A 24,758-nucleotide genomic window follows, 5' to 3' on the forward strand; every position below is an offset into this window, starting at 1 on the left:
ATTTGGGGGTGATCCAGTTCAATGCAGAGGGTTTCTCAACCAAGTTGCGATCTACTTTGAGATGCTGCCCCAGGCGTTTCCCACAGACAGAAGCAAAGTAGGTTTCATGATATCTTTGCTTTCTGAGAGAGCCTTAGCCTGGGCAAACCCTTTATGGGAGATGCAAAAACCTGTTGTCTTGAGCTACCCTGAGTTTGTGGCTCCGCTTCTGCTGTCAAGTGCCTCATGTTCATCAGAGTATGAGAACTGTTGCCGACTACGCCATTGAATTCCGTACTCTGGCAGCAGAGTTTGCTTGGAACAATGAGGCCCTCATGGCTGCTTTTTTTCATGGTCTCTCGGATTCCATCAGGGATGAGATAGCAGCCCGAGATATACCCACTGAGCTGGAGAAATTGATCACATTTCCCATCATCCTCATTGACTCCAGACTCAAAGAAAGACTCTCTTTTAAGGAGCGCTTGCGGAAGCCTCCTGTACGTTTGTCTCCGAGCTTTGCAGTCCCACCCATGCCTCCTGGTACCAAGTCGGTCAGTGAAGATGAACCCGTGCACTTGGGCTTCACGCGTCTCTCTGCGGATGAGAGAACCTTTAGGAGGAGGGAGAGATGTTGTGCTTTTATTGTGGCCAGGCAGGTCACTTTTTGAATTCTTGTCCTACCCGTCCAGGGAACGCCTGAACCTTGAGGTCCTGTCATGGACAGACCTTAGGTGGCATTGTTTCATCCTCAGTTATCCAGAAGGATAAGCCCCTGGTTTCGGTCACTCTTTCTTGGGCCGAGTCATCCTTCAAGATACAGGCTCTAATCAACTCTGGGGATGCAGGCGTGCTCATCGATGCTGCCTTTGTAGCCTTTGTATTGAAGCACTCGATTCCGCTGCAGCTGCATGACACTCCACTTGCCATTGAGGCTCTTGACAGGAGACCCCTACAGCACGCCCATGTGACTCATGAGACTGTTCAGTTGTCCATGACCGTAGGGGCTCCTCACCATGAGATAATCCAGTTCCAAGTTATTTCCTCACCTAAGTTTCCATTGGTTTTTGGTTATCCTTGGTTACAGAGGCACAACCCATCTTTTGATTGGCTCCGTGCTGCGTTTATCTCCTGGTCACCACAATGCAAAGCCAAGGTCCTGTGCACCTCTTCACTCTCCTCCCTGCCGGGGGAGTACCGCAATTTTAGCGATGTCTTTGACAAAGGTCAAGCCGGTAGTTTGCCTCCACACTGGCCATATGATTGTGCAATTGACCTTCAACTTGGTGGCATACCCCCTCGTTGCCGGGTTTACCCTTTGTCAGTCTTGGAGAATAAGGACATAGAGGAGTATGTTGCAGACGCACATTCTCTTCTCTTCCGAACTGTGTATCTGCCATCGGTTGCTCCATCTCCCAGACTCCTGGACTCCCGCTGTGGAGCAAGGATGACTTCATTCACTCCTAAGTCATTACAGTGCCATTGGGGAGGGTGGACAAACATCTCCTTTCCCTTCTCCCCCTGGATCCTGATCTCCTGTTGGGTAGTGACTGCCATTTTCTCACCCTGGGCCTCCAGAACTGCCGTGGGTGTGGGGCAGAGGTTCTGGACCCTCTGTCTGATTGTTAGCACTTCAGTGGAGAAGTTTATTGTAAATCTACAGATGCTGCTGGCAGGAAATCCCCTGCCCTGTCAGTGTTGTGAGAGAATGGCTGGCTGCCTTTTCTCTTAGGAAGGCTGAAGCTGCTGTTGGTGCTGGGCAGAGCTCAGTGATGTTCGGCCCTGATGGCAGGTCTTCTGCTGGAGGCTCACCATTTTGTTCTTTCTCAGGAGAAAAGTCTATTAAATCCCCAGTCTTTGGAACTGGTGTCTGGGGATAGAGGTTCACCATCTCCTGTCCGTGGAACACTTAAGATGTTGCTGGTGCTGGGCAGAGGATAGCAGTGCTCTGCCCTGTTAGCACTTCAGTTGGAATTTCAGTAAATGTTACATCCTTCAATGAAACGTTAATGAAATCCATGCTTTCTGTGATTAGTGGCTGGGGAATGAAGACTGCTTCCTCTTCTCCCGAGCCCTTGAACTGCAGCTGGGAAGATGAGCCGGCTGCTCCTTCTCCCGTACCCTTATCCAGCTGCTGGCATTCCTCCATCCAAGCTCATCCTGTGCAGAAACAAGTTTCTCTGTAGGCGATCTCCAGTTCCCATTCCTGAATGGCTAGAAACTCCAAATCTTTCAGTTCCCAGAGCACTTCTAAGACATTCAGCATCCGGTTTCTGTATTCCAAGATTTCCTGTAAACGCCACTGCAAATTGCTCCCAAGGTCAGGGTCCTTGGACAACCTCCAGAACAACAGCCCCAGACCGCCACAGCCAAAGCCTTCCATCAGGCTGTCATCCGCTATCCATGGGCACATTTGGGCTACTTACCAGTGGAGGGCTCTGCAGCTCTTGTCCAACCGCATCTCCACCTGGACCAGACTGCTTAACTCAACTGTCAACTCCTCGTGCGGTTGTTTCCCCAATAACAGCATTCACACTTCGTACTGCGACTAGTACCTTTCCTGGATGGAGGGGAGAATTTTTCCCTAGTGGCGCTGCTAACGGGTTAGTGCTTCCTTCCAGAGTTCACAGCGGACAGAATCATAATATCCCAGCAGGATCTGCACGGACACTGGTCCCCTGTGCTGTATCTCTCGCAACCACCTTCCGAATTTCTCTTCCATGGCGTGTTTTTTTGGGTGAAGACTATATGTATGCAGCCACTTTATTGTCAAGTCATCAACAGTATCAAAATCTAGCCAACTGCCGAGTGAAACTTTTCATTTTAATATTTTTAAGTATTTACCAAGGACGTATTTAAACTAATGAACACTTTTAATGCTGTTAAAGTTCAGTTGGATGAACTGCTATTAGTTTAAAGTCTGTGACAGCTTTACCTTATCTAGGTTGAGTTACAGCTATGTATGACCAGCCGCCGCAGTTATACTGCAACAGGTTGGCACGGCTGCGCAAATCGCCGTAGCTGTACGTTGCTCCTTTAAGACATCACAGCAGGCGTGCACGTGCCCACTGCATGTCCCCGGAGCTGATGCGTGCGCCCAGCAGGTGCGATGTCCACTGGGCACCCGTGATCGCTTGTGACAGAGCGAGAACCAGGATCTGTGTGTGTAAAGACACAAATCCTGGTTCTCTCAGGGGAGAGGCGACAGATCGTGTGTTCATACTAAGTATGAACACCTATCGGTCTCCTCCACTAGTCAGTCCCATCCCCCCTACAGTTAGAACACACCTAGGGAACACACAGAACCCCTTGATCACCCCCTAGTGTTAACCCCTTCCCTGCCAGTGACATTTATACAGTAATCAGTGGCTACTTTTAGCTCTGATCACTGTATAAATGTCAATGGTCCCAAAATAGTGTCATAAGTGTCCGATCTGTCTGCAGCAATGTCGCAGTCCTGATAAAAATCGCAGATTGCCGCCATTACTGGTAAAAAAAAAAAATAATAATAAAAATGACATAAATCTATCCCCTATTTTGTAGACGCTATAACTTTTGTGCAAACCAATCAATATATGCTTAATGCGATTTTTTTTAACAAAAATATGTATAAGAATATATATCGGCCTAAACTGTTGAAGACGGGGTTTTTTTGGAATATTTATTATAGCAAAAAGTACAAAATATTGTGTTTTTTTTTTTCAAAATTGTCGGCCTTTTTTTGTTTATAGCGCAAAAAATAAAAAACGCAGAGGTGATCAAATACCACCAAAAGAAAGCTCTATTTGTAGGGAAAAAAAGGAAACATTTTGCTTGGGTACAACGTCACACAGCCGCGCAATTGTCAGTTAAAGCGACTCAGTGCAGTATTACAAAAAATGGCCTGGCCAGGAAGGGGGCAAATCCTTCCGGGGCCGAAGTGGTTAGAAAAAGCAGATGATTAAACTCCAAATACAACTTACTGGTAAAACTCCTTGTACAAAAAAATGTGTTACTTCTTACCAAAAATTCCCCTGTAACGACCATTGCTTTCATATTCAATTCTTTTATCATAGCAGGATCAGTGTCTTTTAATGTGTCCTCTATATTTCCATTCTCCTGGTTATCAAGGAGGCACCTAGACAGCGTTAAAATAAAAGATGCATCAATTATCCAGTATGTGCTGTGGACAGACCTAAATCATAAGGGATTTGTCATGATGTATCACACCTGAGTTAGACACTTCCAATGAAAGAGACCCTTTGACCTATTTAGTTTTCTGTAAGGCCAGCTTATCAAGGGCCTGACCTCCCCACTCTCTATTCATTTTGAGAAGGAGAAAGGATAAAATCTTGTCAAGTGGGCTGATTTTGAATTCTATGAAGAGCATTGCACCTCTGCCTACAGTAATCAGGACCTAGAAATCAGAACCTCATCAGACTGGACCACAGACAAATAGAAAATTACATTTTAAAGGGTGGGGGCTCCAAGAGAGGGTGGGTGAAGGGGTGATCCCAAGACCAGTGTTGGACTTTAAGGAAGCACAGTTCAAGGCTGTTCTGCTAATCCTTGTTTAACTGCTACAGAGTCACTGGTCTGACATTAGCATGCATCCAGAAAAGTTTCTCGGGACACCTAATCTGCACATATTTGTTCCATGTCCGTTACACACAAAGTGCTAAAACCAGGATTCATATGAAAGCCAGCTGGCCATACACTAGTAGAACTTCATACTAAAATTTTCTTTTACAAAAGGTTTTAATAATGTTTGATCAAACAAACAGGCCAACAATTCTGTAGTTACAATGCAGAATATTCAGGTACAAACCAAAAAGGCGTACATAATCAAGATCAAGGCCTCGTAATATTTAGAACTATAGAAAATGAAATAGTCAAGACAATTCTAGGTTCATGCCATGGCATAGGAATTATTGTTACTAGAGCATCCGACCATATGGCTAGGTGCACATAGACAGGAACCATTGAATCTTGAGCTGAGTGCTCACTCTAAAAACTGAGGCAAAAAGAAAGAAAAATAAAAAAATAAATACATGCATCGTAACCATCCAGACCTGGACAATGCCAGGTGGCCAGGTAATCGGATGCTCTAGTAACATTAATTCCTATGCTTTGGCATGAACCCAGAATTGTCTTGACTATTTCATTTTCTATAGTTCTAAATATTATATTATTAGCATATAAATGAACAAGAAATGGAAGGGCAGAAGGAGCAGAAAGCAGAGGCAGAAAAAGAAAAGATTGAAGCGTAAAGAAGAGAGGAGGAAAGAGTCCCATGGGTCCGCAACAGAGAAACATGAATTCGACAGAATAGTGTTATCGATTTGAGAGGGCTGGGTCGTACAAAAATTTTCATTTTTGGAATGTGCGTTCAATTTTATAATGGATAGTGGGGTCAAATAAACTTTTGCTTCCAGCTGTGGTGATGAAAAAATGTAAAGGTGCAGGATAAAACATTTTTCTCAAAGGAAGGAAATTGTTAATGTGCATGCAGTTTTAATCTGGAAAAAAAAGGTACAAAAAAAATGGAAGCTGCTGTAATGAAACCTGTTTAAATACATCTGGGAATACATTCAAATGGCTGATCTGGATGAAATTTGGAGGGTTTTCAAACAAAATTTGTTGACTCAAAAGAACATTATAATGAGAATTTTTATGTGGATATTTGTAGGAATTTCTACTACTGAGTGGCTAGCTTTAAAACGCTCACTTTTGATAATTTAACAATAGCAGTTCCTATGTTTCAATTCTGACAAGTTCAAGGCCTTTTCAAAAGTCATCATGAATAAAAATATCTGCAACAGAATACAGCTATTTTTTCTAGAGAGTAATCTAGATTTTTAATGGTTGCTATGCCTCAGTTACTATACAATTATAGCTAAACTCCAGCAAACAGCTAAATACGCAGATAAAATACAGGGGTCTTCAAAAAGTTACCACACTTTTATATTTTTGTTGGAAATGGTGAGGATGGGAGGAGTATTAATTGGTCGTGTATAAGAGCATAGCTCCCAACTGTCCCTGATTTCGAGGGACTGTCCGTGATTTGGAGCAATCTCCCTCTGTCCCTCATTCCTCCTCATTTGTCCCTCATTTTGGTCTGGTCCTCATAGTTGTATATAAAATGCACTTTTTATCTTTCAAAAAGTGTTTCCCAGTGCTAAACCTTTCATCCAAATTCTAAATTGCTGCATTTGTACATTTTAAAGCCAATATAATGGAAAAGTAGTGGTAAAAAAAAGTCCTTGTGCATTTAATTAAAATTTTTTTTTGTTAATTCTCCTTTAAGGGGGTGTGGCATGGGGCGTGTCCCATGCTTACATACATTTCCTAGTAGGTGTCCCTCATTCCCATCTCAAAATGTTGGGAGGTATGCAAGAGTGTCATGTGACTAGTTTGTCTGGGAAGCCGGTGTTCTTTCGAGAAGTGCCCCCCATCAAATAGTGCCCGGTATGTACTGCACATGCGCCATATGGAACAGGACAACAGCTGATTTGCAGATCAGCTGGGCTGACGTAACCAGGGCACATATCATAGGAGGTAGCTCTTGATGGGAGATACCATTTCACAGGCACAATTTAAACCTATACAAACAGCGGGGGAGACCATAGTTCTCAGATTGTGCATCGCTGCTGCTGGAGGGTGGCTAGTGCCTGTGTTGAAGAGCTGGTTTTCTCTGTGTTGAAACCCGTCCTTTCACACAGGCAAAACCCGACCGTTCAACACAACAAACCTGCCCTGCAACACAGACAAAACCGCACCATCAGCACACTGTAAAGCCGCCCCGCAACAGCGAGGCACAATGTGAGAACTACGGTCTCCCCCCGCTGTTTGTATAGGTTTCAATTGTGGCCGTGAAATGGTATCTCCCATCGAGAGATGCCTCCTACGATGTGTGCTTGCGCCCTGGTCATGTCACTCCAGCTGATCGGCAAATCATCTGAAGCGCGGCTCCGTCCTGCGCATGCGCGGGCACTATTCGATGGGGTGTACTTCTCGACAGAACACCAGCAGAAACATTTTGCAGAACCCTCATCTTTATAAGGGAACTGTTACCTGCCAAATGATTTGTATTTCTGTGCACCAAGTCCTGAGATTTACACTGCTCGGTCCCATAGCACAACCCTGTCTGGCATGGAAGGAGACCAAGGATGAACTCCGGCATCTTCACAAGTCCACGTGCTCGTGCCTGCCAGGAAGCTGACACTCCATAGCGCTAATCACAGGCAGTGAGATATTTTCTGATCCGCGGCTGCACAGTTCGGGAAATCACTAACCGTGATTAGCGCTGTGGAGTGTCAGCTTCTTGGCGGGCGCGGGCACGTGGATACTGTACTTGTGAATATGCCTGAGCTCATCCTTAAAGAAGACCTGTTTTTTTTCTCTGCTGCAGTTTCACTTTTTCAGGCAGGTCTTCTCTTCACCCCTATCCTGTGATTGGACAATAAAAGAAGAAGCAGCGGACTAATGAGCTCATCTCTCTTTTTTTGCTCTTCTCCTAACAGCATGTACCACAGAAAACACAAATTTCAGTACTTACACACTGCTTGCAAAAAAATACATGCAATAAATTTATTATAAATACAGAGCTGCATTAAGTAAATTTTACATGTTCCAGGAGTTCAGCTTTTGATTCCTGTTGATGTGATCAAAACCTTACCTTATGTCCGTTTCGTCCAAAAGCTGCATGTCGCTTGAAAGAAGGTTACAGGAATATCCTATGTTTATAGCTGTCTCTGTAAAATAAAACATTTTAAAGCCTCTAAGTATTTCCAATTTTTAAATAATCGAGGATCATCCAGGCCAATGTATAAAGACTGGAATAAATGGATGAAAACTGCTTGCAGTAACCAGACCTTGGCTTAACCTGCATACTAACTGCTTGCCTATCGGAGATAGTACTTATTTTTTGCACACATTAAAATCTGCAAGTTTTGCTAGAAAATTATTTAGAACCACAAACATTACATACTTTCTGAAAGAAGAAGCCCTGAAGAATAAAATGACGGCTGTTACAAAATTTTATGACAGGATATTTTTTAAGCTGTTTATCAAAAGCAAATTTTAGCCCTTTCATGCCTAAGCCTTTTTCTGACATTAGTTGCTTACAAGTTAATAATCCATATTTTTTGCTAGAAAATGACTTAGAACTCCCAAACATTATATATATATATTTTTAGCAGAGACCCTAGAGAATAAAATGGCGATCGTTGCAATATTTTATGTCACACATTTTATGTCACACAATATTTGCGCAGTGGTCTTTCAAACGCAATTAAAAAAAAGAAAAAAAAGACAATTAAAAAAAAAAAAAAGATGCTTTCATTAATTAAAAAACAAAAAAACAGTACAGCTAGCCCAAAACTCTTGTATAAAAGTGAAAGAAGAGGTTACGCAGAGTAAATATATACACATGTTATGCTTTGAAATTGCGCACACTTGTGGAGTAGGGACAAACTACGGTACTTAAAAATCTCCATAGGCGATGCTTTAAAAATTTCTACAGGTTACCAGTTTAGAGTTACAAAAAGGGTCTTGTGCCAAAATAATTGCTCTTGCTCTAACGATCGCGGTGATACCTCGCATGTATAGTTTGAACACAGTTTGCATTTGTGGGCGCGACTTACGTATGCGTTTGCTTCTGCTTGCGAGCACAGAGGGACGCGGTGCTTTAAATTTTTTTTTGTTCTTATTGTATTTTTTTTATTTGTACACTGTCTCTTTAAAAAAAAAAAATTCTGATAATTTTTATTGCTGTCACAAGGAATGTAAAAAAATCCCTTGTGACAGTAATAGGCAGTAACAGGTACTCTTTATGGAGGGGTCTGAAAGACCCCAAATCTCTCCTTTGCACTTAAAAGCATTCAAAATGGCAAGTTTGGCTGTTTTGAATACTGATTTTTTTTTTGATTTGGCACCTTTAAGTCTTCAGTAAACCGGAAGTAATGTCATGACATTGCTTCCGGGTTACTAGATCTGAAACCTGATTCCGGCTTCATTCGGGTCTTCGGCAAGTCAACAGACGTGTTTGCTGGTCGTTCGGGTCTCCCGGTGGGACAGGACAGTCGCAGAAGGGCGGTGTTATCCCACTCTTTGGGATAACAGCCATGCGCCTTTAAGCCACATCCCAAGAAAGCCGATCGTTTGCTCTAAAAACAGTACCGGGGTGATGCGTGGAGCTGCACGCATCAAGCCAAGGACGCATATTTGCGTACGGTCGACGTGAAGGGGTTAAAGAAAAAATTCACTTAAATGAAGTTTAGTGCACACAAAATAAAACCACAATTTTTGAGAACATGTAAAAGATGAGGTTGGGTTAAGTAAATTGATACTAAATATGTCAAGATTTAAAATTGCGCACGGCCATGAAGTGGTGACAAACTATGGTACCTAAAATTGTCCATTGTCCATAGGTGATGCTTTAAAAGCCTTTACAGGTTATCAGTTTAGAGTTAATTGTGAATGTTTGCAGTGATACCTCACATGTGTAGAGCAGTCATCGTTGCATGATGGACCTATGTACATGTTTGCATTGGCATGTATGGGCAGGGAGAAAGTGTGTTTTTATTTATTTTTTTAATTATTTTTATTCTATTACATTTGCATGTTTTCTTTCCTTTTTTTTTTTTATGTTTTTTTTTTTTTCATTTAACTTAATTGGTGTCAAGGGGGTGATCAATCTTCTTTGTGATAGTTTTGAGCAGTTAACCTGTACTTTTTATAAAGACCCCAGATTTCTCCCCTATCCTCCAAAGCTACTAACCAAGCACACATCATGCTTGGTTAGGTGCTTTCCTGGCTGAAACAGCCAGGAAATTATGGTTCTGAAAAGGAAGTGAAAAAATTCTTGTGGCTTCCAAGATCATTTGTCAAAGAAGAGATGTGAGAATGGATGTTTCTCCATCTACCCTGTGGGCAGCTGTTCTGATGGCCTACTGTGATCCCAGGTTCTTTGGAGGAACGGGAGAGCCTAGGAACCACAGCGGACAGCGGTGGGGGAGGACCTTTAGAGCACTGTACAGTCTTCCAGATCACTCTTACCAGCTGTGAAAAACAATACCAGGATCATGGCTGCAGGTATGGTCCTGGTATAACCATTACCGACCAGGACGTTTATATATACATGTTTTGTTCAAGGCCGACAACGCTAAGCTGCTGCCTTGAAATCAACAATAGTATTGTCAATCTGCCATGGGCACTCTTTCAGTTAGCCATTAGGCTGCCTACCAGGTCTACTTAAAGTGGAGTTCCACCCACTTTTACAACTTTTCACCATCCCTCACTAAACTGTGCACTGTAAACGAATTGGATATTTTTTTTTTTTTCTCAGCACTTACTGTATATCAGCTGTATTCATTTTTCACTTCCTCCTCCCTGGCCGCGGCCCATCGCATCATTTCCTGTTTGCAATGCCTTCTGGGAAGGGGCAGCAACTGCCTCTGACACTGCTGTTGCTATGGAAACTTGACCTGAAACCTATTACACTGCTTGTGCTGCACTGAGCATGTGCGAGATCTGCAAGGATGAGATCCAGGAAGAAATACAGTCTGGCTTCAGATGCCCAGACTTAAGATGGCCACGGCCTGCTGTAAGTTTATAAAATAACAAACTACAGCTATAAACTAACAAAACAGACCTTAGTTTACAGACTAACTTACTAGAATACATTAAGCTTGTGTATTATAGGGGTATTTTTATTTAAAAAGTATAATTTCGGCCGGAACACCACTTTAACTGCCAACTAAATGGACTTGATAGGAATCTGACAACACTGCCTCTAATTGAGAAACAGTGACAAAGCTTTCTCAGCATACAACTAGAAGAGCCGTAACTGCCAGGAACTTCAGGAAAGAAATGTCTTCAACAGATTCACAAATTGCTTCAGAAAATTGTACACAAAACGAAAGATACAGTTACATACAATTTTAATGAGGTATTTATTCATATATCTGAAATTTGAGAACTATATAAGTGGGATTACAAGTTGTACCTTTTTTATCCCCAGTGAGCATCCAAACTTTAATGTTCCCATCTTTCAAAAGCTGGATGGTCTCTGGTACTCCTTCCTGTAGCTTGTCTTCTATGGCAGTGGCTCCAAGTATCTGAGACACACAGAACAATCTCTTAGTCTGCTTGTACTATGATTATGCAGAAAAAAAAAAAAGGACGGTACTAAAAAAGGGGATTATGGACAAATGTTGCCCTAATGCTTCCCTCACATTAGCGCCCAAGTGTATACAGCATTATCAAACTGCACCAAAGAGGTTTACATTCTTCTTCAAACTTAATTTCATTGTAGAGATGCTTCCTTATATTCCAGTTGTGTCTCTATCTAAATGTAGTGTGTGATGTGGATGGGCTGTAATCAGCCTGAGCTGTTATTGACCTTTTCTGGTTCTGTAGGTTTTTACTGAGCCTAATGGGGCGTACACACGGTCGGACTTTTCAGCTACAAAAGTCCGACAGCCTGTCCGACAGACTTTCGACGGACTTTCGACGGACTTGCGGCGGACTTTCTAACGAACAGACTTGCCTACACACGATCACACAAAAGTCCGTCGAATTCTTACGTGATGACGTACACCGGACTAAAATAAGGAAGTTGATAGCCAGTAGCCAATAGCTGCCCTAGCGTGGGTTTTTGTCCGTCAGACTAGCATACAGACGAGCGGATTTTTCGACCGGACTCGAGTCCGTCGGAAAGATTTGAAGCATGTTTCAAATCTAAAGTCCGTCGGATTTGAGGCTGAAAAAGTCCGTTGAAAGTCCGGAGAAGCCCACACACGATCGGATTACCAGCCAGCTTTAGTCCGTCAGCGTCCGTTGGACTTTTGTAGACGAAAAGTCCGACCGTGTGTACGCGGCATGATAGGTTGATTGCTTCAGCCTGTTTCTGGATGGAGGTTCCAATAATCAGTGTGGGAAGGATTGACCACTAAGTGAATCATTTTTATCTGACTGAGCCAATCTCTGATAGTGTTGTTCAGAGGTATGAACTGGGATAATGATAAATGTTTGGGAGCACCTTTCCAGAACTCTCTCTTCCCTGGGGCTTCTCCCTGAATTGCTTTCTGCTGGCTTCACCATGAGCAGTGTGCTGAGGGCTGCAGATACCAAGCCACTGGCTGAAGTGCATGTCTGAAGGGACCTAGGCTAAAAAGAAAAACTCTTAAACACCTCCCGCCTGCCGTATAGACAAATGACGGTGGCAGGGTAGCGGTGATCCCGTTGTGGGACATGGCGCATCACCGATCTTGGTAAAGAGTTGATGAGGAGGCTCTTTACCCATGTGATCAGCTGTGTCCAATCACCGTTGATCACATGTAAACAAGGAAATTCCGGTTATTGGCTTTCCTCCCCTCACACTGACAGAGTGTGAGGAGAGGAGAGCCAATCAGCAGCATTTCCTCACAGCGGACATCTTCGCAGATGATCGAGGCACTGATTGCCAGTGCAGCCCCAACAATGCCCAGCAGTGATGCCAGTCAATGCTTAGCAGTGATGCCAGTCAGTAGCCGTTAGCGATACAGTGCTGTCTTTCAGTGCTCATCAGTGCCTGCTCATTAGTGCCACCCATCAGTGCCACCTATCCGTGCTCATCAGTGCCATCTACCAGTGCTCATCAATGCTGCATATCAGTGCCGCCTATCAGTACCCATTAGTGCCGCCTATCAGTGCTGCATATTAGTGCTGCCTCATCAGCGCAGCCCCATCAGTGCAGCCTCTAAGTGCCCATCAGTGCAGTCTTATCAGTGCCCATCAATGCCACCTCATCAGCACATATCAGTGAAGAACAATTACAAAATTTACTAATCTAAACTAAGAAAAACTTATTTTTTTCCAACATTTTCTGTCGTTTTTCGTTTGTTTAGCAAAAAGTAAAAAACCCAGTGGTGACTTAAATAACACCAAAAGAAAACTGTCTCAAAATAATTTTAACAATTTAATTTGGGTACAGTTTTTCATGACCGCCTGCAGTGGACCCCGCAAGAAAGGAATTTAAACTAACTATAGGGAAAATTAAAAATCACATATGATGCAGTCGGTCAATGGCATTAACACAGAAGTTGGTTGGTTTAATCTCCGTAAAATAATTTAATTACCGGTTGATCCTGTCTGTAGACTCATTTTTCAACTTCCTGTAACAGGCCAAGATGCCCAGAAAGAGTGGCATTTGGAGTGATTGGAGAAAACCATGTTACTGGTGGGGGTGCTTACAAGAGTCAGCTTTTATTCATGCAGCCTAAACTGTTTTTGTAAAAGAAAAAAAAAATCTGATGTTGAAACTGCTTGAAAAGTGTTAGATAGGGTTTGACTTCCATTTGTTCCACTTTAAAGTGCATTTAAAGCTACATGTAGTTCTCTTCTGTCCACAGGTGACAACGCTGCTGTGCATTTTCACTGCAGAACAATCCATGTTGTCACTCTATTACAGGAAGTGCAAAAATATCAGATCTACTAGCAGGACACTACGTTACAGGAAGGGCTCAAAATAACAAAAAGTGCTGTTCTAATGCTTTCGATAGACTGCAGTATATATGTCATTTTCTATTTTGCCCATAGTTGCACTTTAATCCTTTCTCTACATGCCTTCATAATGTATTTTATAGACAGTATTTAACTGTATCAATTGGCTTTATCAACACCTACATGCAGGGCCAGTGCTACCACTAGGCAAGCTAGGCAGACGCCTAGGGCGCACTGCTGCCTAGGGCGCCAGGGCACTGGTGTTCCTACTCTCTATTCTCTGCAGCAAGTAACTAAGTTTTAGCATCGGCAGGCAGTCGCTGCTCCGTTCGCACATAGTGTGAGAGGTGCAGCAGTGGCGGAGGACTGTGTCTGTGTCCCGGCTCCCGAATGAATGGAAGCAAGCAAACATTCATTGATAAGCACTGGTAGGCTGCATTTGATGGGCGCTGGTGAGGCTGCATTTGATGGGCGCTGGTGAGGCTGCATTTGATGGGCGCTGGTGAGGCTGCATTTGATGGGCGCTGGTGAGGCTGCATTTGATGGGCGCTGGTGAGGCTGCATTTGATGGGCGCTGGTGAGGCTGCATTTGATGGGCGCTGGTAAGGCTGCATTGATGGGCGCTGGTAGGCTGCACTGGTGGACGCTGGTAGGCTGCACTGATAGGTGCTGGTGAGGCTGCATTTGTTGGATGCTAGTTCGGCTGCATTGATGGATGCTTCATTAAAAAGGTGGGGTATACATGGGCAGGGCAAAGGGGGTGAGGTCAGGGGTGGAGCCAAGGGGGGCAGCAAAATGAGGTTTCGCCTAGGGTGTCAAAAATCCTTGCACCAGCTCTGCCTACATGAAGTTGAAAGCGGACCTCGCATTAAGATTTGCATAAAACCCTACAAAATATTTAACTAACTCTCCGGGTTCTTTCTGTCCCAGACGTCACTGGGACTCACAAATTAGGTATGTTTTATGTTTTACTTTACATTCTTTTTTTGCTTTCCTCTAGGTGTGATCAGGGGTCACATAAGCAAAACTGGGATTGCATTAACCCGTCCTGCCTTGTTGCTAGGATGTTGCTAAGACACTTCCAGCTGTTACTGCCCATCATCACAGGAGCAATCAAACGCAGAGTATTGGGCTGGGGGAGAAAAAGCTTATGTGGGGGACTCACTCCTGTGATAGTGGAGGTGAACAGTAACAGCTGGGAGGGTCTTATCAACATCCTAATAACAAGGCTAGAGGGGATGATGCCAACTTTGGGAGTTTTTCAGTCAGGCTTTGAAAAGTACATCCTATATTTGTCCTAAACTTATGGCCAGAGCATAATACAATTGTGATCAAAGCCGCACAGTTTGTTTTTATCTACAGGCACCTCTTACCTACATAGGCAGTTTTTTGGTAAAGGTGAACGCTTTAAGCAAATATTTCTTTGTGAATCTGTTAGAGCTTGACAACACAAAGCTATGGTTTTGCAATTTGCAAAAGCGTTGTCATCTTGCCATGCTTGCTGTTTTTGTTGGCTGTTGGGCTGCCTATTAAATCTGCGCATGCTTCCTCCAGACCTGAAAAGGAGCTTAAAGTGGTTCTAAAAGAAGAATGTTTTTTACCTTAAAGTGGATTTAAACCCACTCTCATCCTTTTTAAACTACTGCTATAGTGCTGATGTATAAGGATATACATGCCTCCTGCATTGTTTTCTTACCTTTCAAATGTCTCCCCTTTGTCTGTTTGGAGACACGAAAAAAGGGCGGATTCTGTGGGCAGGTCTGTAGATCCGCACTTGGTGGGCGGAGTGGTGATGTCAGTAGACTCCCCGCCCACCTCTACACTCCCCTTGGCAAGTCATCGTTGCGAGGACGAACCTCGCGTCAGGGGAGTCTGAAGTGCACACACAGGAGTGGCACAGAGCGTTCTGTGAAGAAGCAGAGCGCGCCCACGGCCCCCATGTCACTTCTGCGTATGTGCACATACACAGCCAACTCCAGTGTGGATTTTAGAGGCTGTGAGAGGCGGGATGTGATAAGGAAATCACCTGTCTGTCACAGCAAGGGAGAAGAAACCGACACCTAGGTTATTTCTTACTGAAGAAAGATAAGAGGATTGCTCAGAGCTGGATTAACTCTTCGTGGCAAGACTGGGCACAGATGAAATGACATCCTCTACTCTACAAGGTACAACTCTTCATTTAATTTTTTTTTTCGGGTTTACATCCAGTGTTACTAAAGTCAGATTATTTTTTTTTTTATTAAAATAACAAACATGTTATACTTACCTGCTCTGTGCAGTAGTATTGCACAGAGTGGCCCCGATCCTCCTCTTCTGGGGTCCCGATGGCAATCTTGGCTCCTCCTTTTCTTTTTAGGACAGCCATAGCCAGCCACTTGCTAGGGGGAGAGCGTAGTCTGTGCACTCCCAACCTGTGTGTCCATGGAGCTGTGCTCCATAGACTTACACAGCTAGACTTAGGCCCACCCTCCACTTCCTCTTCACTGCATTTAATTGACAGCAGCAAGAGCCAATGGCTCCTGCTGCTACTCGAATGATGTGTAAGAGGAAGGGGAGAATAAATGCAGCTGTGCACAGCGCTGATCTCTTCTCCCCTCTCTTACTCTTCACACAGGGAAGGGGGGCACAGGGAAATTGAAATTTTTTTTTACCTTAATGCAAACCATGCACTAAGGTAAAACATGTTTTTAGGTTTAATAACACTAATATATTCTCTGGATTAAAGTTAAAACATTCCGTTTTCCCCCTTATATCCAGCTCTGTGCCCAAGAACTGCGACTCTCTGGGCTCTCTCTCTTCTCACTGAGCAGAAAGGCAGCAGCAGGACATGTTTGTTTTAAAAAAAAATCCTTTACAATCACTTTAACGGCAGGCTGACAGCATTGCTGTTAATTGCTTACTGTTGTCAACCTGCAGCAGGAAGTGAACTTACTGGCAGGATCTCCAGGTAAGAAATTTTGCAATAGATGATTCACAAAATCAATTTGCTTAAGAAAACTGTATACAGTAAGATATGATATCAAACATACTGAAAACTAAGCTTAGGGTTTACAGTGTTGCTAGGGGCTACTCAACTTTGAATATCAGTGTTTCCTGACGGTTAACTACAAAACCCGCTGTGGATAAGTAAGCAGTGATTTGGAAACACTATACCTGCAGACTCTGCTCCATGTCCTCATATACTTTGTCAAGATTATACTGACGATTCTCAAGTGTTATGGAGGCATTCATGTGATTTTTCTTCCAGGTCAGATAGTCCTGTTCTTCTACTTCTTTATAGGCCAAACACAGTGTTCTCAAAGTCTCTTCAGCAAAGTGCTATAGAAGCACAAATAGATCAGAAAAAAAACAAACAAAACAAAAATGTAATAAAAATGCAGAAAATATGGTTAAAGTCCAACTTCAGTCTTGGAACCCCACTCCAACATCAGATCAGAGCACGCCCACAACCCTTAACGGCATAGTTCACTTTTTCCCCAAAAAAATCTGCCTATGCAGATAAGGGACATCTGTAGCTCAAAAAAAAAACTTTGTAGCTTTGACTGAAGTTGAATAATGCCCTTGCTATAGTTGAAGGCCATTTACGTACCTCATGAAGCCTGCTTGAAAAACTCCCAGAGATCGTTTCATCCCATCCTGCTTTGTTGCTAGAACATTGCTAAGATAGCAATTACTGTTCACTCCACGATCACAGAAGTGAGCTCTTTCTCTAATCCAAACCTACCTCATATGTGCTTTCTCTTCCCAGATGCCGTAGCTCTGAGGTCAGTGTTTGTGAGCTCACTCCTGTGATGGTGAAGATAAAGCGTAAGGAGCTGGGAGTCTCATAGCAATAAGGCAGGATGGGTTGATATCTTTGGGAGTTTTTCAGGAAGGCTTCAGAAGGTACGTAAATGGCCTACATCTATAGCAAGGGCATTATTCAAGTTTGGCCAAAGCTGCAATTTGTTTTTATCCACAGGCGCCCCTTATCTGCATAGCCAGTTTTTTTGTAAAGGTAACCTCATTATTTATAATGGGCTACCATGGTGGAGAGGAGGATAGAAAGAAAAATCTCCTATTCTATTACTAAGAACAACAAAGCAATCTCCAAGACCTAACCACTTAAGTGCATTTTGACCTTCTTTTTAGTTAAAGAGGTCATGGCCTTCTGGTGAGTAGAACCATAGGATGCATTAAGGTGAAAAAACACGAGGGTTCACAACCCCTTTAAACATCAAGGGATAGCTGAAGATCAACCGGACTGCTGTACAGAAACACAAAGACTACTTTCACCTCCCTCCCCACTTCAGGGATTTGGTCAGATGAGACCAAAATTGAACTTTTTGGCCTAAAAGTAAAATGCTATATGTGTTGGAAAACTAACACTACACATCACCCTGAACACACCATCCCCACCATGAAACATGGTGGTGGCAGCATCATGTTGTGGGGAAGCTTTTCTTCAACAGGGAAGCTGGTCAGAGTTAATGGGAAGATGGATGGAGCCAAATACAGGGCAATCGCAGAAGAAAACATGTTAGAGTCTGGAAAAGACTTGAGGACAACGACCCTAAACAAACAACCAGAGCTACAATGGAATGGTTTAGATCAAAGCCTATTCATGTGTTAGAATGGCCCAGTCAAGTCCAGACTTACATACAATTGAGAATCTGTGGCAAGACTTGAAAGTTGCTGTTCACAGACACTCTCCATCCAATCTGATAGAGCTTGAGCTATTTTGGCAAAGAAGAATTGGCAAAAAAATTTCACTCTAGATGTGGAAAGCTGGTAGAGACATACCCAAAAAGACTTGCAGCTGTAATTGCAGCGAAAGGTGGTTCTACAAAGTATTGACTCAGGGGGGCTGAATACAAATGCATCCACATTTTTCATATATTTATTTGCAAAAAAGTTTGAAAACCATTTATCATTTTCCTTCCGCTTCACAATTCTATCACATACTGTAAAATCCCAATAAAAGACATTTACGTTTTTGGTTGTAATATGACAAAATGTGGAAAATTTCAAGGGGTATGAATACTTTTTCAAGGCACTGTATCTATGTGGAGCCTGCCTGGTGATCCCTGCAATCTACTACCTGCACCAACAGCTACAGTCAACCTCCTACTGAGAGTGCTGTATTTGTACTAGTCTGTGCTACACTGTTTGTTTTACATGTGAACTTTTCTGATACTCGAAAAACAATGGGGAAAGGGGAAAGGGAAAAATTGGGACTTTGAATGAGGCCATGGCCTGGTAAGGTCATGCGCCTCCATCCCTATCAATATGAAAATTAGGAGCAAATGAGTGGGACTTTAAATGAAGCACGTGGTTGCAATTGAATAAATTGGTGGATATTAAAATATTCAATATTCCGTAGACACGTGATTCATTTAAAGTCCCACCCCTTTGCTCCTGCTTTTCTGATACTCTGTTGTATGGCACTGTGCTGCCAACTAGTGGTCAAATGTGGAAACTATTCAAAAGCACTACTGAGATAGCTTCCTTAGCTGTTATGCTCTGTTGAACATCATTGGATACTCTCCTACCATTCTATCTATGTTGTCAATTCACTTTGCATTCATTCAGTAAACACTAAAATGTTCATCATCAATGTTTGCTTCATCATTTGGCCAATACCAGTACATAAAACTGTACATCCACTTCACGTGTATCAACCCATACAATCATTGTAACAATCAACCATTTTCAAAAGCCATCATACAGGATATACCAACTATGAAAAAGACACAAGAGTCCATCATTTGTCTCTAACAGAAGAACAAGGAAGGAGTGCCAACACTCAAAGATTCGAACATAAATGTCAAATTTATTCTGTTAAAACTTTCCAATACATTCCTTATATATTATAAAATAATGACTGAATAGTAGAGTAATAGCAAATTGATGAGCTCCTCTCTCTGGCATTTATATTTTGTCCTCCTTGAGGCCCACTCTTCAACAGCACATGAACTGATCAGTTGCTTCTTCCTCCCCCAGTCTGAGCTGCATTGCATTACATTGCGTATTTAAGTTTAGCTTTAGATCCAAAAAATGTTTCTTCCTGGAGTCAAATGAAATTTCATAATGTCTTTTCTTCTCCCCTACATAGCTAGAATATATTACGCATAACACTAGGCATACTGGATAGTGCAAAGTTGAAAACATACAGATCTTAATAAGGCATGTGCCAAAAACTGATATGCAACTTACATTCAAGGCTTCCTTAATACTCTCAGTCTGACAGTCGGCGCACACACGTTCAAGAATGACATCATCTGCACCTTTACTATAAAGCTTTATTTTCCCTTCTTCATTCCTTACTGTGAAGAAAACAAATACACATCATTGTTCAAAGGGGAAGCAGGGAACAGAAAGGTGACCAAGCAGTGTTTAACTACAGTATTTATCACCATTTATGAAGTCTTTGGTGTCTCTGCCTGTTAAAAAGTACGTTTTGGATTCTATACTGCATACAGTGGGGATGGAAAGTATTCAGACCCCCTTAAATTTTTCACTCTTTGTTATATTGCAGCCATTTGCTAAAATCATTTAGGTTCATTTTTTTCCTCATTAATGTTCACACAGCACCCCATATTGACAGAAAAACACAGAATTGTTGACATTTTTACAGATTTATTAAAAAAGAAAAACTGAAATATCACATGGTCCTAAGTATTCAGACTCTTTGCTGTGACACTCATATATTTAACTCAGGTGCTGTCCATTTCTTCTGATCATCCTTGAGATGGTTCTACACCTTCATTTGAGTCCAGCTGTGTTTGATTATACTGATTGGACTTGATTAGGAAAGCCACACACCTGTCTATATAAGACCTTACAGCTCACAGTGCATGTCAGAGAAAATGAGAATCATGAGGTCAAAGGAACTGCCTGAAGAGCTCAGAGACAGAATTCCTGTCAATATGGGGTGCTGTGTGTACATTAATGATGAAAAAAATGAACTCAAATGATTTTAGCAAATGGCTGCAATATAACAAAGAGTGAAAAATGTAAGGGGGTCTGAATACTTTCCATCCCCACTGTATACCCTCATTTTAAATTGTTTAGTAACTTACCTTTTAATATAGCTGCGTTTATAATCAATAGTGACTAGTTATATCCCACTATATAGAATTACATACATATGTATACACATACAAGGATTAAGCTTCTACTAGCCAAGCAGCTTATATATACTGACCCACCCAAACCAAAATAACAGCAGCTTTTCCAAATGTTTTCATTTCAAATTTTGATTGCAAGATACCAAACCTTAAATCTTATTTTACACCTAGACTTACGTTTCATATATATTTTTATGTTTAGGGCTTTCGCTGTGGTCATCCTCCTGGACTTACCTGCTATAAAGGCGCATGCGTCATTTTTGTGAAAGAAAGGCGTTTTCTCTGTATACCATACGGATTATCGCCCTACATTCTGTTTTTTTGGATCAGAATTTCTCCTCTTTGAAATCTCTCTTAAACTGAGATTTTTCATAATCTATAATACAATGCCACCTTTGGTGTACTAATATTCAGGCAAGGGCTGGAGCCTCACATGCAGACCTTATGACTTGTGGAATTGGATGTGTATATGTACATTGCTTCTTTATGGTCAGGTTGTAAGTATTTTTTGGACTCACAATTGTGTAGCGCTGGTATTTTTGCCCTCTAATGCCATGTAATGCTAAACAATGGTCAATGCTATAAATTGGTGTTTGGCTCCCTCTAGTGGTATAAATGTAAAAGAGGACTTTATTTTTCGTTTGAATTGCATAAGGAAAGCCTTACAGGAAGTGACATAGTTGTTTACCTTGTGAAAGGACTCGCCTACCCAAAATGCTCACTCACCTACCCATGAACACTGAGTGACTGAACTGCATGCTGGGTAGGATATAAAAGGCCAAGCGCGGCCATTTTTTTCTCTTCTGGACACGTGGCCTGCCTGCAAGGATCCATGAGGAGGTGTTCCAGACAGCACGGCCTTCATCGTGCAGAGCGGAGCAACCACCGACTCTGCCTTACCCCAGTGTGCTGCAGAAGCAGTGTGATCGGATCGGGAAGGATCCAGAGGCACCTGACGGAGAGGCCTGTTGCCCAAAGTTCTTTAACGCACCTTACACACTTAGACTCATACCACAGTGTTGCTGAGACCTGCAGTTCCGCAGAGGGGTCTCATTCAAGTAGACCGAGTTCAAGCAGGCCTCAAGTCTATACTTCACTGAGAACTGACACTGTGCGGTTCATAGACAATTATACCGGAGGCAGTTATAAGTGCGTTACACATCAAGAACAGTTTTCAATCATCAGTTTATATTACTTCTTTGTTTGTTAAACCCTTTGATTACAAACACTGCAGTATAATAGCTAGCAGAAGACCAAAGACTACATCTTTCACTGAGAGGCCTTGTGTTCGGTTACAGTAACAAGGGACTGCATCATACCCCAAGGGGGAGCTTTTGAGTAATTGTACTGTGCTGTGTTTGATAACTTTGTGCTAGTGTGATTAGTGCAGCGTGCTGGAAGTGGGAAGGTGCCCAGTGTCACTCGGAGCATTAGTCCCACTTGGAGATGCGCTTGCAAGGGTCATTCAAGAAATCTTTATGTTAATAAGTTGTGAATACTTATCGCATTGTCATATTACGTTTGTGTGGCAATGTAGTTATTTTAATTACCGTTTAAACCAATCTCAGTAAAATTACATTCTGGTTAATTACAATTGGTGTGAAGGGTTGTTCATTCTCCTACAGGTGGAACAACGGATACCCAGGTAATGGTAAGGGTACATTATTGGTATATTGTCATTGTGGGATTGTCCTTTGTTGTTAAGCTTCACACCAACACTGTTCCACGGTTGTGTCCAGCGGGTTGAGTTAATTCATTTAGGGGTAAGATAGCAGAGTACAGGCCCAATCAAATATCAGCAGCTCCTTCGGGGGTCAGTGCTACAATTGTCCGTTTGTTTTCAATCTGTCCCCCATGCTATTTTTTAAATTGCTGCCCTATACAATTTTTTAAAATCTCTTTCGGATTACCATGATGCACTAATTATGTACCCACATGAAATGAACTAAAGTTTTAACATATTTCCACCACTCTTTGCTGCTAGGCAGTACAGTCCACACTAAAATGAGCTCTTAAAGAAGGAATTATTTTCCGAAAAATGTTGGGATTTCTGAATCTTTATGTGAATGTCTGGTCTATCACCCCAAGACCAAACTTCTGATTCAGAATTTAGATGTATACTGCAGATCATTTGACCTCTATCACTTGGTTTTAATAATTGTTATGTATAATTGGTTTATTGATAAAATTTTGTAATTTTTCTATCTGCGCTTTCTACTTTCTTACTCGACTATATACAGTGAGGACGGAAAGTATTCAGACCCCCTTAAATTTTTCACTCTTTGTTATATTGCAGCAATTTGCTAAAATCATTTAAGTTCATTTTTTTCCTCATTAATGTACACACAGCACCCCATATTGACAGAAAAACACAGAATTGTTGACATTTTTGCAGATTTATTAAAAAAGAAAAACTGAAATATCACATGGTCCTAAGTATTCAGACCCTTTGCTCAGTATTTAGTAGAAGCACCCTTTTGAGCTAATACAGCCATGAGTATTTTTGGGAAAGATGCAAGTTTTTTATACCTGGATTTGGGGATCCTCTGCCATTCCTCCTTGCAGATCCTCTCCAGTTCTGTCAGGTTGGATGGTAAACGTTGGTGGACAGCCATTTTTAGGTCTCTCCAGAGATGCTCAATTGGGTTTAAGTCAGGGCTCTGGCTGGACCATTCAAGAACAGTCACGGAGTTGTTGTGAAGCCAGTCCTTCGTTATTTTAGCTGTGTGCTTAGGGTCATTGTCTTGTTGGAAGGTAAACCTTCGGCCCAGTCTGAGGTCCTGAGCACTCTGGAGAAGGTTTTCGTCCAGGATATCCCTGTACTTGGCTGCATTCATCTTTCCCTCAATTGCAACTAGTCATCCTGTCCCTGCAGCTGGAAAAACACCCCCACAGCATGATGCTGCCACCACCATGCTTCACTGTTGGGACTGTATTGGACAGGTGATGAGCAGTGCCTGGTTTTCTCTACACATACCGCTTAGAATTAAGGCCAAAAAGTACTATCTCGGTCTCATCAGACCAGAGAATCTTATTTCTCACCCACTTGGATTCCTTCAAGTGTTTTTTAGCAAACTCCATGTCGGCTTTCATGTGTCTTGCACTGAGGAGAGGCTTCCGTCGGGCCACTCTGCCATAAAGCCCCGATTGGTGGAGGGCTGCAGTGATGGTTGACTTTCTACAACTTTCTCCCATCTCCCGACTGCATCTCTGGAGCTCAGACAAAGTGATTTTTGGGTTCTTGTTTACCTCTCTCACCAAGGCCCTTCTCCCCCAATAGCTCAGTTTGGCCGGACGGTCAGCTCTAGGAAGGGTTCTGGTCATCCCAAAAGTCTTCCATTTAAGGATTATGGAGGCCACTGTGCTCTTAGGAACCTTAAGTGCAGCAGAAATTTTTTTATAACCTTGGCCAGATCTGTGCCTTGCCACAATTCTGTCTCTGAGCTCTTCAGGCAGTTCCTTTGACCTCATGATTCTCATTTGCTCTGACATGCACTGTGAGCTGTAAGGTCTTATATAGACAGGTGTGTGGCTTTCCTAATCAAGTCCAATCAGTATAATCAAACACAGCTGGACTCAAATGAAGGTGTAGAACCATCTCAAGGATGATCAGAAGAAATGGACAGCACCTGAGTTAAATATATGAGTGTCACAGCAAAGGGTCTGAATACTTAGGACCATGTGATATTTCAGTTTTTCTTTTTTAATAAATCTGCAAAAACGTCAACAATTCTGTGTTTTTCTGTCAATATGGGGTGCTGTGTGTACATTAATGAGGAAAAAAATGAATTTAAATGATTTTAGCAAATGGCTGCAATATAACAAAGAGTAAAAAATTTAAGGGGGTCTGAAAACTTTCCGTCCCCACTGTACCTAGCTCGTAAAATCCCTGGAGCGTTCTTCTATTGTTTTTTCCTTTAACTACAGTAGGGAAAATTGGTGTCACTTACCCAGGCACGCTGTTTTGTACCAATTTAACCAATCCTTTAACAGGTAAAGCTGTTTATTCTTTTAAATACAATATTTAGCAGTTTGCCTGAAGTTCGATTGATCTATGCCTCAGCACCTCCTCCAAGCTCTCTTAATGATTTCATAGGGAACTAGAACTCAAGATGAATCTATGTGCCACCCCCAACCCAACGGATTAAATTGACAGTAGGCACGATGGGCCCTTGGCCTCAGTTGCACCTCACCGCTACATGATCAACA

The 24,758-nt window shown here is 42.4% G+C and overlaps 1 protein-coding gene across 5 annotated transcripts in view; it reads right to left on the reverse strand.

The window, feature by feature from the left end:
• LOC141106369 (phospholipid-transporting ATPase IK-like) overlaps positions 1 to 24,758 on the reverse strand; it is a 313,227-nt gene that overhangs the window by 32,955 nt on the left and 255,514 nt on the right. For all 5 annotated transcript variants that reach the window (XM_073597096.1, XM_073597092.1, XM_073597095.1 and 2 more), the window contains exons 17-21: positions 19,636 to 19,745; positions 16,594 to 16,758; positions 10,964 to 11,075; positions 7,634 to 7,709; positions 3,979 to 4,093 (exon numbers count right to left, since the gene is read on the reverse strand). In XM_073597096.1, coding sequence (XP_073453197.1) covers positions 3,979 to 4,093; positions 7,634 to 7,709; positions 10,964 to 11,075; positions 16,594 to 16,758; positions 19,636 to 19,745 — 578 coding nt within the window. The remainder of the gene's footprint in view (positions 1 to 3,978; positions 4,094 to 7,633; positions 7,710 to 10,963; positions 11,076 to 16,593; positions 16,759 to 19,635; positions 19,746 to 24,758) is intronic.

The sequence above is a fragment of the Aquarana catesbeiana genome, linkage group LG08 (genome assembly GCF_042186555.1).
Source record: "Aquarana catesbeiana isolate 2022-GZ linkage group LG08, ASM4218655v1, whole genome shotgun sequence".
Taxonomy (NCBI): domain Eukaryota; kingdom Metazoa; phylum Chordata; class Amphibia; order Anura; family Ranidae; genus Aquarana; species Aquarana catesbeiana.